At 45.0% G+C, this 14,394-nt stretch overlaps 1 protein-coding gene across 2 annotated transcripts in view; it reads left to right on the forward strand.

Annotated features, from left to right (window-relative positions):
- Positions 1 to 14,394, forward strand: part of FXN (frataxin) — a 34,076-nt gene that overhangs the window by 758 nt on the left and 18,924 nt on the right. The window contains exons 1-2 of one of the 2 annotated variants that reach the window (XM_030193845.1): positions 11,332 to 12,317; positions 13,072 to 13,169. In XM_030193845.1, the coding sequence (XP_030049705.1) occupies positions 12,282 to 12,317; positions 13,072 to 13,169 (134 nt within the window). In that variant the 5' untranslated portion in view covers positions 11,332 to 12,281. Of the gene's footprint in view, positions 1 to 11,331; positions 12,318 to 13,071; positions 13,170 to 14,394 lie in introns of those variants that run through there. The other variant, XM_030193844.1, reaches the window with a different exon arrangement.

Here is a 14,394-nt window from a genome sequence, read left to right on the forward strand (position 1 = left end):
ACTAACCCCGCCCCCCGCGGCCGAAAAAAAATGCTTTTAAAACCGCTCAAACGACCCAAAAGGAGCCCAAAAAACCGCAACCCGCCGCGGGCAAAAATTTCCCACGGCGGGTCGCGGAAAACCGCCCAATTGGGCGGTAAAACCGCCCACCTGGCAACACTGGAGCCAACTCAAACACTTGTCTATAATAGTAACATAGTAGATGACGGCAGAGAAAGACCTGCACGGTCCATCCAGTCTGCCCAACAAGATAAACTCATATGTGCTACTTTTTGTGTATACCTGACCTTGATTTGCATCTTCCACCAAAAAATACTTGGGAAAAATTAAACTAAATAACCATTCATACATATCGTTAATATAATAATTTAAATTTTAGATTGTGCTCAGTCCATATCCATTACACCCATAGAGTTCCCAGGGAAAGCATGTGGTAGTATTTAGATGGAACCATCATAGCACAGCCTGTGTTCCACCTCCTCAAAATGTATGCGCACACACCTACTGTTACTTGTAATGCAACTTGCAGTTAATGATGTTTCAAATTTTTAAGACAGATCTCATTAAATCAACTATACAATCAAACCATATAACAGTTAGTTCTTATTATACCCCACACCAAGTAACTGCAGTTATAATATAAATCCTAATTATAAGTAACACTCACTTGTAAATCACATACAGCTAATAGTAACCATTAATTTCTACACATACCACAAACACATACTCAAAAAACCTGAATATGTAAAAAAGAAAAACAAAAAATAACTTCCCTTAGGAACCCAGTGTGCTCGTGCAGGTGATTTAAAATTTCATCAAAGGTTCATTCGTGCTCTTCAACACCATCTCACTTTTCCCTTTAACTCAAGCTGAGTTTCGAATATCTTCCTCAGAAAGGGAACTACAAACATAAATTTACATTAATAATCTAAACAATATTTTCACCCTATACTAGAATATAATTAAATATTTAAACAGCTTCAGTTTCAAAACTTAAATTCAATTACTCACATAAATCCAATTCATTGTTACCATCAATGTCAGGTACTATCCCTGAGCAGGTAGTGTCTGGAACCCTCCTTACTCTCCAAACCAAACAGCTGCCCAACACCTTACTCTGTTCAAATACCCAAGGGGAACCTCCCCATTGGTTCCCATGCAGCCAATAAGATTGAGAGAGGGAAAGGGACTCAAAATAGCTGGAAACACCCATTTTCAGGGCACAGACGTAGAAGTCATGCCCAGCACTAGTCCCGCCTCCCAACCACCAGCACCGCCTCCCACCACTGGCTGTGCCACCCAATCTCGCTAAGCTTCTGAGGATCCATTCCTTCTGAACAGGATTCCTTTATGTTTATCCCTCGCATGTTTAAATTCCATTACCGTTTTCATCTCCACCACCTCCCACGGGAGGGCATTCCAAGTATCCATCACTCTCTCCATGAAAAAATACTTCCTCACATTTTTCAATTGGTTGGTGGGTTTTGCCTGCTGCTGCCGCTCCTCGTCAGCAGCCCAAGGACTCACGATTACTCTAGAGTCCGTGCCTGCATGCTCCGAACCTGACAACCTAACAACCATCCTGCATGCTGAGAGATAGAGAAATACTGAGAGGCAGATGGAGCTAGCCGTCCTCTCGTTCTACCGCCTTCCCATCTCCGGAAAAGGTTCATTTGCGGATTAATACCTTTCAAATATTTGAATGTCTGTATCATATCACCCCTGTTTCTCCTTTCCTCCAGAGTATACATGTTTAGGTCAGCAAGTCTCTCCTCGTACATCTTGTAACGCAAATCCCATACCATTCTCGTAGCTTTTCATTGCACGTCTTCAATTCTTTTTACATCCTTAGCAAGATACGGCCTCCAAAACTGAACACTATTCCAGGTGGGGCCTCACCAACCACTTATACAGGGGCATTAAAACCTCTTTTCTTCTGCTGGTCACACCTCTCTCTATACAGCTTAGTAATCTTCTAGCTATGGCCACCGCCTTGTCACAATGTTTCGTCGCCTTCAGATCCTCAGATACTATCACCCCAAGATTCCTCTCCCCATCCGTACATATCAGACTCTCACCACCTAACAAATTCATCTCCTGTGGATTTCTACTCCTTAAATGCATCACTTTGCATTTCTTCACTTTGAATTTTAATTGCCAAACCTTAGACCATTCTTCTAGCTTCCGCAGATCCTTTTTCATGTTTTCCACTCCCTCCCGGGTGTCCACTCTGTTACAGATCTTAGTATCATCCGCAAAAAGGCAAACTTTACCTTCTAAACCTTTGGCAATGTCACTCACAAATATATTGAACAGAATCGGCCCCAGCACCGATCCCTGAGGCACTCCACTACTCACCTTTCCCTCATCCGAACGAATTCCATTAACCACCACCCTCTGGCGCCTGTCTGTCAACAAGTTCCTAATCCAGTTCACAGCCTGTCAAGTTTATTCAAGAGCCTCCTATGGGGAACCATATCAAAAGCTTTGCTGAAATCTAAGTAGATTACGTCCATAGCACGTCCCTGATTCAATTCTCCGGTCACCCAGTCAAAGAATTCAATGAGATTCGTTTGGCATGATTTACCTTTGGTAAAACCATGTTGTTTCAGATCCAAAACAACATGGTTTTACCAAAGGTAAAGTTAAAAGCATGGTGCCTCCCCCTCTGCTCCCCATCCATGGTCTGGCAGGGCATCCAGGTGGGCCTTGCCAGCCTGCATGTTTGTCCAGGTTGTGCAGACGAATGGGCAGGCGGGCCACAAAGTGTCCTATGCTCCCCTCCCCTCTCCTCTTTTACCTTATTATCATGCCCTGGTGGTCCAGTGGCCTCTTTGGGGCAGGAAAGAGTGAAATCTTGCGTGCCGGGTGCGGCTGCTGACCTGGCTTGCTCCTGGTGCTGCTTCAAAATGGAAGTAAAATTAAACTCTCCTTTCATTGGGGCGCATAGAATCACATCTTCACCACATCTCTTTTGTGGAAGTTAACATTTTATGCCCCCCCCCCCCCATTTACTAAGCCACGCGACCTAGTAAACAGGGGGGTTAGATACACAAATGGATTATTCTGTTTTGAGCATGTTTCAGGGAAAAGTGGTTTTACAAGTTAAAATGATAAAAAATATTTGGTTTCATGCAGATTCCGCATTTGTTCAAACATGAGCAAATAGGCTATAAGCCCCTAATGCAATCCACTGGTTTTCTTTTTTTTTTTCTTGTGATGACTTATACTGTGCCAAAACTGAAAACTCTTGTCTCTTGTATCTGGTCAATAATAAAAGGGTCTCATTGTGAATACTATCCACAGCTATTTGTTGAGCAGCTACAGTGTATGTTTGGTGCCCCCGCTTCTGACATTTATTTATTTATTGCATTTGTATCCCACATTTTCCCACCTATTTGCAGGCTCAATGTGGCTTTAGGACTAAGGTTTAATTTGGCTGTTTCATCTTTAGGGCACTGAGTAACCCAATATTTTCTGAAGTTCTCGGAATCTGGGGTAACTGTTCGTACGGTGCCTTCTTTTCTGCCTAAGGTGGTTTCAGCTTTTCACCTCAACCAGTCCATCTTCCTTCCTTCTCTAAGGAGGAGTTTCCGGACTCCTTTGGGCAATTGCGCCTTTTGGATGTCCGCAGGGCTCTGTGGCAGTATCTGCAGATGTCAAATGAGTTTAGGAATTCTGATCATTTGTTCTGTTGGTAGGTTCCCGACGGGGGTTTCCGGCGTCTAAGGCTACTATAGCCCGATGGCTTAAGGAACTCATTTTTTCGGCTTATCTGCTTTCAGGGCGGTCGCCACCTGAAGCGTTTAAAGCGCACTCTACGAGGGCAATGTCCTCTTCATGGGCTGAAACGGGTGTTTTTTCTCTTCAGGAGATCTGTCGTGCGGCTACCTGGGCTTCTCAGCTCTCTTTTGTGCGGCATTACAGGCTTGATGTGGCAGCGTGGCAGGATGTGCATTTTGAAGCGCAAGTGCTTGCTCACGGAGTTGCCTGTTCCCACCCTACTTAGGGAGTGCTTTGGTACAGCCCCATCAGTTAATGGATTCATCTGCTGTTGATGACAAGGAAGGGAAAATTAGGTTCTTACCTCCCTGACTGACTTTAGTTTTTGTACAGATGTTGCATACAGACATTGTGCCTCACCAGGAGTACTTGAAGACAAGCTGTCAGAGTTTCTACATGCTGTTTTTATTGCGACAGGTTGATAACGTCCCTTCTTTGTTTGGTTATTGCCCCGGTTCTGGGGCGTTTGTTCTTTGTGAGGAAAGTTTGTTATATTGCCTTTTTTATTCACTCTGCTTTGGAAATGTAATATACTGAAGGCAGAGGGGGTTGGGCGTCCTGGAACACCATGTGCTTTCAGTGTTCTCTCTTCACCTGCTGGTAGGTGGATACGACCCATCAGTTAATGGATTCATCTGCTGTGACTAAAGGAAAGAAAATTATCAAGGTAAGAACCTAATTTTCCCATATAAGCAGAGCTCATTTTAAATCTAAATGAGCTCTGCGCTATTGCTTCGCTCGGGTGCTGTTTGCCCGATAATCATGTTGGTGCAGATAAATGTGGGCACTAGACCGGCACTAGTGGCCTTTAGTGCCCGCATTTTCCTTTGATCATCGGGGCCTTAGTCCTTCATTGCCCCATGTACGAAACTTAGATTGTGAGCCCGCTAGGGACAAAGAAAGTACCTGCATATAATGTGTACAGCACTGCATACGTTTAGTAGTGCTATAGAAATGATTACTAGTAGTATTTGTAAAAATGCAGAGTTATACATTTGGGCCGCAAAAACCCGGAGCAGTACAGTATAGGGAGTGAGGTACTTCTGCACATGAAAGAAGAATGGGATTTGGGGAGATTGTATGTGATGATCTTAATGTGGGCAAACAGAAAAGGTGACAGCAAATGCCAGAAGGATGATTGGGTGCATAGGGAGAGGAGTGGCCAGCAGGAAAAAGGTGATAGTATTTTTTTCAATCTTCTTCCTCCACAAGAAATTGGGGTAAAGACAAACTCACAATTGACTGGCTCTAGGATACAGTCACAGAAGCTCCCTTGATACTTTCTGGATGGGATACTCTCTTCTGTGCAGTCAAGCATGCAAGTCCACTATTTTGAACTTGAATTTAGTCCTGAGAGCTGAGTTGTAGCTTCCTCTCATGCTTGTTGGGTGTTGGCACACAATTTGGTCTCCTTGGGTTATTTTTAAAGGAAGGGGTATTTCTTGTCCTCTCCTGCTTCTGAGAGTAATGTTTTACTTCTTTTGCTCTCTCTTCTGATGGTAAAGTACATCGGGGTAGGGATGACCATTCTCATCAGTTGTTAGTCACCTTTGAGATATTTGTAGGCACCTAGTACTTCTGAATTTCCATAGGTTTTTGGTCTACTGATGTGTTTTAGTAAGGCACAGTGGCCTTTAAGGCATCAATTTCAGAAGGAGTCAAGGAAATGCCAATTCCTACTGGTGTGGCCCAAGGTAATCGAGTCCAAGAAGGTGAGCAAGCACACTCATTTAGAACACAGGAATCCTTATAGGCAGAGTTAGAATGTATCTTTCCAGAGGATAATGGCATAGCACTGTTGTCACAACCCTTCTCTAGGTGCCTTAGCCCAGTTATGCCAGTCTGGAGAGTCTGCACCTTAGGTCTATGAGTTCTGAAGGTTATCATACTTTTCTCCTGCCCAGTCTGAGTAGAGCTTGGGTACATCCCACTCATCTGGACTGGTCTGGTCTGGAATGGACAGTAAGCTGATGTTTGAACATACTTGTTCATGTCCTTTCCTTGAGTTCTGCTCTTCATGTTCAAGTGTACAGCACTGTGTACGTCTAGTAGCGCTATAGAAATGATAAGTAGTAGTAGTAGACTTGTCTGGAAGCCATGATGATCAGGAGCTATCTATCTGATAAATTCAGAAAGCCACCAGTGAGTGTATTATAGCCCACTCTGTAGGTGGTCATACTCTTAGGGGATAAATCTGTAAAGGGTACAAAAAGTTAGACACCAAAAATATGTGCCCTAAGATTCCATTATAGAACAGAGCATAAGTTGGCATTTGCATGCCACATTTAGGTGCTGATCATTTAATCCATGTAAAAGGCAGGTGTAATTATTGGTGCCTAAATATTGGCACTTACACATGGGAAATCCAAAACATAACCATTGCCTTCAGTTGTCTTAGCTTTTGATAATAAGTTATTGAGGAGCTGAAGGCAGCACCAGCAGCTTGTATAAGTTGGCTCTAAGCTGTTTTTCTCTGACTCCATCTGCTGGCAGAGGGTTTCTGGTCTGACAGGACTCAAGGAAAGGAAATTAGCAAGCAAGTTCAGATTTCACTTTTGTTTTTTTATTAAAAAGTCCTGGTAGGTTTTCTCCAAGATTGCTCAAGGTAGTTTCCTGGAAGGTAACCCTAAATTCCATGGAGACATCCAGATAGCCCTATGAGCTCTGCAACCCTAGAACTGTTACCTTAATTTCTTTGAGTGTTCTCTGTTCAGTGATGATATGGGGTTGTGTTTATTATTGGCTATCTTAGGGCTGCTGGTAACACCAGAAGCCAAAAAGCAGATCAGTGAGCATTTTGCAGCCATCAGGGTGTGTGTGGTTTTTTTTTGGGGGGGGGGGCAGAGAAGAGTGAACAGAATTCTCTGAAAGATGAGATGCTCATTTTGCGATCCATAACATTTCAGGTTCCATAGCGTCCCACAGAACAATCCAGAGACAAGTGGGTTATGTCCCTCTACCAGCAGGTGGACAAAGAGTGAACCTCAGAGATTTACTATATGTGGACCTGTGCATCCACCTTAACCTCAGTATTACTACTACTACTATTTAGCATTTCTATAGCGCTACAAGGCGTACGCAGCACTGCACAAACATAGAAGAAAGACAGTCCCTGCTCAAAGAGCTTACAATCTAATAGTATTCTCTCTATCTCAGCAGGTGGATGGACATATCCTGTGCAGCTCTCTGGATGGGCCTTGCCCTAGCCTGTTTCCTCAGGTTTAGGTGAGCGTGGGGTCTTTTCTGGGCTCGGCCATGTTGGGTTACACCTGGTGGTGCCAGGTCCCTCCCTCTCCTCTTCCCTGCATACTTGCTTTCCAGCAGGTCAACACGTTTTGATCACTAGCTTTCCTGCGTCTCTTAAAAAAAAAAAAAACTTGCAGGATGGAAACACAGTTCTTTGTGCTGTTCAATCGTGGAGTACTTTGACCTTTCCTGGGAAAGCATGAATATTTGGCTCTCTGTTTTGTTCTTCTCCCTTGCGGGGGATTTCGGCTATTACTGGTAGAGAGGTGTGGTAGCTGTGTTAGTCCACTCTTAAAGGTTATCAATAGAAATCAAACAAAATAAAACATGGAAAAGAAAATAAGATACCTTTTTTTATTGGACATAACTTAATACATTTCTTGATTAGCTTTCGAAGGTTGCCCTTCTTCGTCAGATCGGAAATAAGCAAATGTGTTGGCAGATAGTATATATAAGAGAAACATCAAAGCATCACTTTGACAGTCTGACAGAGTGGGAGGGTGGGGGTATGCATGGGGACATCAAAGCATTTCATTGATATTCTAACAGGATGGGTGTTGGTAGGTGAGAGGAGGGTAATTAACAGAGAAATACAGCTTCATGGTTTATAATGGGTTAGAAAACCCAGATCCTTATTAAGTCCTGTTTGTTGGGTGTCAAAATATTCAATCATTCTTATTTCAAAGGTCTTACGTTCCTGTATTGTTTTAAAATTACCTTTCAGTATTCTTACTGTGAAATCACTGGTGCAGTGATCTGGTCTTGTAAAGTGTTGGCCCACAGAGGTGGGGGGCTTGACTGGCACCGGCTATTTTCATGTGATGTCTGTGCAGATTGAATCTTGTCTTAAGCATCTGGCCTGTTTCTCCAATATAGCATCCTTCGTTACATTTTTTACACTGAATGATATATACCACATTGGAAGATGAGCATGTAAAATAGTCCTTTATGTTGAATATTTTTCCCTTGTAATGACTGTGGGGTCTTGTGAAATGTTTTGGCATAGTTTGCAGCTGGCTGTGTTACAGGGAAAAGTGCCCTTTTCTTTTTCCATCTGTGATGGGAGTTTACTTCTGATCAGCTTGCGTTTTAAGTTTGGTAGCTGTCGGAAGGCCAGCACTGGTGGGGATGGGAATATCTCTTTCAGTAATTCATCTTCCTGGAGTAGCGGCTGTAGGTCTCTTATGATTTTCCTCAGTTCTCCAGCTCTGGGTTGTATGTCACTACAAGGGGAATTCTGTCTGTGGCTTTTTTTTCTTTGTACTGTTGCAGATTTTCCCTGGGTGTTTTGAGGGAGGAGGCAATATTCTTGGAGATTATTTTGGGGTTGTAGCCTTTCTGTTTGAAGGATGCAGTCAGGGTTTCAAGGTGTCTGTCTCTATCCTCTGGGTCCGAGCAGATACACGGTGGTATCTTGTGGCTTGGCTGTAAATAATGGATCTTTTTGTATGTGAAGGGTGGAAGCTGGAGTTGTGGAGGTAACTGCATCTGTCTGTGGGTTTCTTGTATATAGATGTTTGTATACTATTACTGGGAGTTAGTGCTCTCATTTTGCCTTTCCCGGTTACCGCCTGCTTGGTATTGGTTTGCGAGCTTTCAGGAGTAGTTCCTCGAGCACCGTTGGCGGGTTCGGAACTACAAGTTCATTGAACATGTGCTGTCCGGGAGTCTCGGTTGTGCTGCTCAGGGGGGAGCATTTTTGGCAGGCGCCGTGGCTTTTTGTTCGCCGGCAACCACCATCTTGTTTAGTATACTTCGGTTCTGTTTAAACAGATCGCTGTTCCTGGTCTCTCGCTTTAGTGTGCTTCCCACTCTTCCCTCCGGGCTCCCTGTTGCTCCCCTCCTGCTTGCAGGTGATATTTGCAGGGTTATGGTGGTACTCTACACAGCGGATGTCAGTTTTCCCGCGCTTCTTGCGTCTGGGGCAGTGATTGGATTTTGGCTTGGGGTTGCCAACTGCCACCGTTCTATGTTATCAATATGTTTGTGGTGGCGCTGGTTATCTGCGGTACATATCCCTTGGGTGCCTCTCCTACATGTGTTTCATGACTTTAGTGCTGGTTTCAAGTTCATGGCCGGCACAGAGGTATGTTCCCCTTTTATGTGGGTTCTTTTGCTGAGTTGCGGCTTTCTACGTGCCTCTTTTTTATGTTAATCATAGGGTTTTTTTCAGGTGGTTTAATGCTGGCAACCTGGGATTCTGCATGGTGTTTTCACAGCTCTCTCGCTACTGCTTAGTGCAGTTTCTTGGTACCGGGTGTAGTGCCAGCATCTGCGGGTCTGTGATGGCCAGCTTCTGGTGGACTCTAGTCTGGCGGGGCTGTGTATGCCTTAGGACCCTAGCTTCTTGGGGGAGGCACTCGTGCTTTCCTGTACCGACAGTTGCAGTATCTTGGTGGCCTGGAGGCTAGCGACACCTTCTCTACGGTGAGTTCCAGATTCTAGCGGGCTTTAGTCTCGTCGTGCAATTTCTGCCTTGGTGTGCTTGCATTCCTGTAGCAGCTTTGGCTGTTAGTCGAGTAGGCTGCTCACTAGCAGCTTCCAGATATGCTACAGGCATTTTTTTCTGTTAGTCTGCCTCCTAGGGGGTTGCTGGCAGGTTGTATGGGGCTTCTTGTGGTCTGTGTTGTGGCAGTCTCCACGGTATCTGTAGCATCACTATCTGTAGTGCACGATGGTGCACACAGCCATATCTCGCTACTCCATATAGCTCTCGTTCTCAGCCATGCTTGTCAGCTCCCATGCACAGCCAGTTTCATAAGAGCATAAGAGAACATGAGAGTAGCTGTACTGGGTCAGACCAATGGCCCATCTACCCAGTATCCTGTTTCCTACAGTGGCCAGGCCAGGTCTCAAGTACTGGGCAGAACCCTGAATCTTTCAATTTTCCATTCTACAAACCCAGGGCAAGTTCTAGTGCTCGGCCACACCAGCCAATTCTTGTCATTCTGCAAGAAGTTAGCTCTGGCTTCAGCATCAGATATGTCTTCCAAGTCACAGTAATCTTGTGCCTGGAGAGGATCTCTGTCTCCGGATATTGCTTGCTTCGTCTCTGGGCGTCAGGCCTTGCTCCGGCTCTGCATCTCGAACCTTGCTCTGGAACTTGGTCCTTATTCCGTCTGGACATCTAACCATGCTCCGTATCTGCACGGCAAGCCCTGCTCTGTCCCTGGACGGCGAGCCTTGCTCCATCTATAGACATCGAAGTTTGCTCCTCTTTTGGATATCAAGCCTGGCTCCATCTGTAGACTTCGAAGTTTGCTCCTCCTTTGGATGTCGAGCCTGGCTATGTTTATAGACGTCGAAGTTTGCTCCTCCTTTGGATGTCAAGCCTGGCTCCATCTCTGGATGTTGACCCATGCTTCATCTCTGGAAGTCGAGACTTTGCTACTTCTCTGGTTGTCGTACCTTCCTCCATCTTTGGACTTCAAGCATTGCTCTGGCTTTGGACATCGACCCTTACTCAACACAGTCCCTTATGCTGTCTCTGGACTTCGAGTTTTGCACTGTCTTTGGCAGTTCTCCTTCATCGGTCTCTGGACGTCGACCCTCTTTTGTCTCAGTCATCGAGCCTCACCCCAAAGCTGCTTGTCGAGCCTTCCCTGGTTGCACCTGCTTCCGGCTCAGGACTCGAGACGTGCTCCATCTTGGGATGTTGAGCCTGACTCTGTCTCCGGTGGTGGCGCCCTACCCTGTCTCTGGGGTTAGGGCAAGTGGTTGGGCCTTGTCCTGTCTCTGGCTCACGGGCCTGGCTACATCTCTAGTTATCGAGATTGGCTCTGTCTTGCCGGTCAGCCCTTTCTTCGTGTCGGGATGCTGAGACTTCACCCCCTCTGGTTTTTGGGTCGATCCATTTCCAGTGGTCTTCCTGACTCCTTCCTTGGCTAAGGGGTTTCCCCCACCTTGGTCCTCTGGTCTTGATCCGTATTGGAGGTCGAGTCTGGCTTTGTTTGGGAAGTCGGCTCTAGCTTCTTCTCTTGGGGTCGGGCCACGCACTGTTCCCTGACTTCCAGCTCTGGAGGCCTAGATTTCAGCCTGGTCAAGGGCTCGAGCCTCTTTCAGCTGTACCTTTTTGACTGGTCATGACTGGCTCGGTTTCCAGGGGGTCAACTTTTGCTTCTCCTCTGATTCTTAGTCCTTACTACTACATATACTACTTTTCTTGGATTACAATCAAAGTGGTTACATATTATATACAGGTACTTATTTTGTACCTGGGGTAGTGGAGGGTTAAGTGACTTGTCCAGAGACACAAGGAGCTGCAGTGGAAATTGAACCTGTTTTCTCCTGGTTCTCAGGCCTCTGCACTAACCATTAGGCTACTCCTCAAGTCCAATGATAACATTTCATGCAACCATAACAGTTTGTTACTTTTAAGGAACTGAAGTTGAAGTGAAGTATAGCATTATTTCATGTGTCACAGAAACTCTATTACACTTTAATTTGCTTGACATAGAGATAATACATTTTGAAAATTGAAATTTAACATTTATCCCTAGTTTCTTTTGTTGGTTCTGTCATTTCCTCCTCCTGTGGGCTTCCAGCTTATTTAGATTTGGCCTTTATGAGCCCTCATACTTAGAAATTATTTTTTCTGGGGGTTTTTTTAAACCCTGTAGTACTATAGTAGCCATTGCAGTGATGTCCCTGGCCATTGATTGCAGACCAGGGCTCCCTTCCACAATCTAGTACATGTTCATCTTATGTCTAGCTGGCAGATGTCATTGTTGTGCAATGACTGAGACTCCGTCTCCATGGGCACGGTGAATCCTGCCTCCACAGCAGCTCCTGCCCCTGGCCAACCCAAAGAATGGAAGACCTGACTTGGGACTAGCTCATTCCTTTGTGTGGCATGAAGTGAATCCAGTTCACCATAATGCCATGAAATATAATTAATAGTTGTTTGTTTTTTATGCTTGTTAAACACTGCAGGAGTTTTTTATGACCAGCCAGGTTACAGTCATTCTCTGAGGACAAGCAGGATAAGGCAGCCTCATGCAAATTTAAACATGTTATTAACGTTGATCATCCTGGGAAAGTGTGGGAGGATTGTGCCTGAGAGCATTATCGCATTCTCACATGATGGCACCAGTCCGGACCTGCTCTGCGTAGCTCAAACATTCAGATGACCTTTCTGAGAATCCCAGCTTTTAAGTTGGCTTTTGATTTGTCAGGTTTTTTTGGATTTTTTTGCATTGATTTCTTCTAACATATTGATGAAATATAGGCGAGAGTAGGATCTTTCTGAACAAATGGTAGAGGCTGCCATGCATGGCAGTTACCAGAAGGTGAGCAAATTAGTGCATGCTCAGAAAGGTTTTCCAAGCAGTGGCGTAGCAAGGGCGGGGCAGTGGGGGCAGTCCGCCCCAAGTGTCAACGGGTGGGGCTCCGTCCACCCCCCCCCCCCAGCGCAGCGCCTCTCACTCCCCCCGACAGTCCCCACCTGCCTATCAGCTGAGCTCCGGCCGGCACCTCCAATCTGCAGCGCTGCTGACTTTAAATGAAGAAAAACGTCTCGTCGTTGGCCCTTCACTACTGAGTCCCACCCTCTGATATAACTTCCTATTTCCTCGAGGGCGGAACTTAGTAGTGAAGGGCCAATGACGAGACGGTTTTCTTCATTTAAAGTCAGCAGCGCTGCAGATTGGAGGTGCCGGCCGGAGCTCAGCTGATAGGCAGGTGGGGACTGTCGGGGGGAGTGAGAGGCTCTGCGCCGGGGGAGGTGTGCCAGGGTCCACACCAGGGGGGGTGGGGTGCCGTTCCACGCTGGGGGGGGGGGGGCGCCGTGTTGCCCTGCACCCGGGGGGGGATGCGCGCAGCGGCGATCCGCCCCGGGTGTCAGCCAAGCACGGAACGCCACTGTTTCCAAGTAATGCAGATCAGATCTGTGAAGGTGCCGATATATGATAATGTCACCTATTTGTGGCTGACTTATCCTGCTGTTTACAAAGAATCCATGTTACAGGTAAGTAAATCAACTGGATCTCATGACATGAGTTGGAAGCGTTGCTTAGCAGCTTTTTTTTCCTCTCTCTCTTTCAGAGTGTGCATCTTCAACATTTGCAACAGCAACTCAACATTGGAAACAGGAATATTCTTTTAACAAGCTTAAGGAAAGCAGGAAGTTTGAGTAATGGAAGGTAAAATATTTTGTTTCATGCTTGGTAGCATCTCTTTTTATATTTTTCTGATAAAGTAGGAGTTTTTCACTGATCTACAAGATACTCTACACTTTCAGTGTGAAACGTCAATTATAAAAATATTCAAAAGGTAATTAAGATGCCAGTGGTCTATTTTTGTTTCTCTTGTCCTTCTATCCTATCTGCTTATGGCATTCCACTCTATTACTTTTCATTTAGTATTCTGCGTGGCTTTAATGCTTGACATTAAAGATGGTATATTATAATAAATATAAAGAAACCAAAAGATTATAGGCCCCGATGATCAATTCCAAAACAGCACCGGAACAGCTCGGAGAATTAACTCCCCAATGATCAATGCTAATAACTTGCAAATTTAAGCATGCTATTAGCGTTGATCATTGGGGGAAAGTGCATGAGGATTGTGCCTGGGCATGCGTTCAGGCACAGTTCTCCCGCACTTGTTTTGACAGGTCCAGGCAGTCAAAAGCAGCCCTGTTGATGGAAGGGTGCTTCAACCTTTTTCCAGTTTTCTGCCAGCACTATGCAGGTTGAAACTACTACTACTACTACTTAACATTTCTAAAGCGCTACTAGGGTTACGCAGCGCTGTACAATTTAACATAGCCATATGAGTAATGAACAGAGGTGTCCTTCATCTAGCCCCGGGGTGGCCAATTTTAGTAGCCTCATTGTCCCATCTGTTTAACTATTCTCACTTTCCTAATCATCCTTCTGGTCCACTTCAGATGCATTGGTTTATCTTCTTCTACCAGCAGATGGAGAACGAGAGCCAATAGTGGATATTTCTTTTTTTTTTTTTTTAATTAAAATAAAAAATGTTAAAGCAAAATAACATTGCTCTTAGGAAATACAAGAAAAAGAGGAAATCAAAACAAATTAAGAAAGCACCAACAAAGAAATCTAATATCTGAAGTGGAGAAGTAGCTTCATGTTGCTGTAATGGGCTGAGAACCAGGGGAGCTAGGTTCAATTCCACCTGCAGCTCTTTGTGACTCTGGGCAAGTCAACCCTCCATTGTCCCGAGTACAGAATAAGTACCTGTATATAATAATTAAACCGCTTTTATTGTAACAACAGAAAGGCAGTATATCAAATCCCATCTATTCCTTAATCAGCCCACAATCTGGGGGAGTATTAATATATGGGGAATAACTATGGTCAAAAGACAAGAATCAGCCAAACCAGGAAATCTATCCATAGG

The sequence above is a fragment of the Microcaecilia unicolor genome, chromosome 2, assembly GCF_901765095.1.
Source record: "Microcaecilia unicolor chromosome 2, aMicUni1.1, whole genome shotgun sequence".
Lineage (NCBI taxonomy): Eukaryota > Metazoa > Chordata > Amphibia > Gymnophiona > Siphonopidae > Microcaecilia > Microcaecilia unicolor.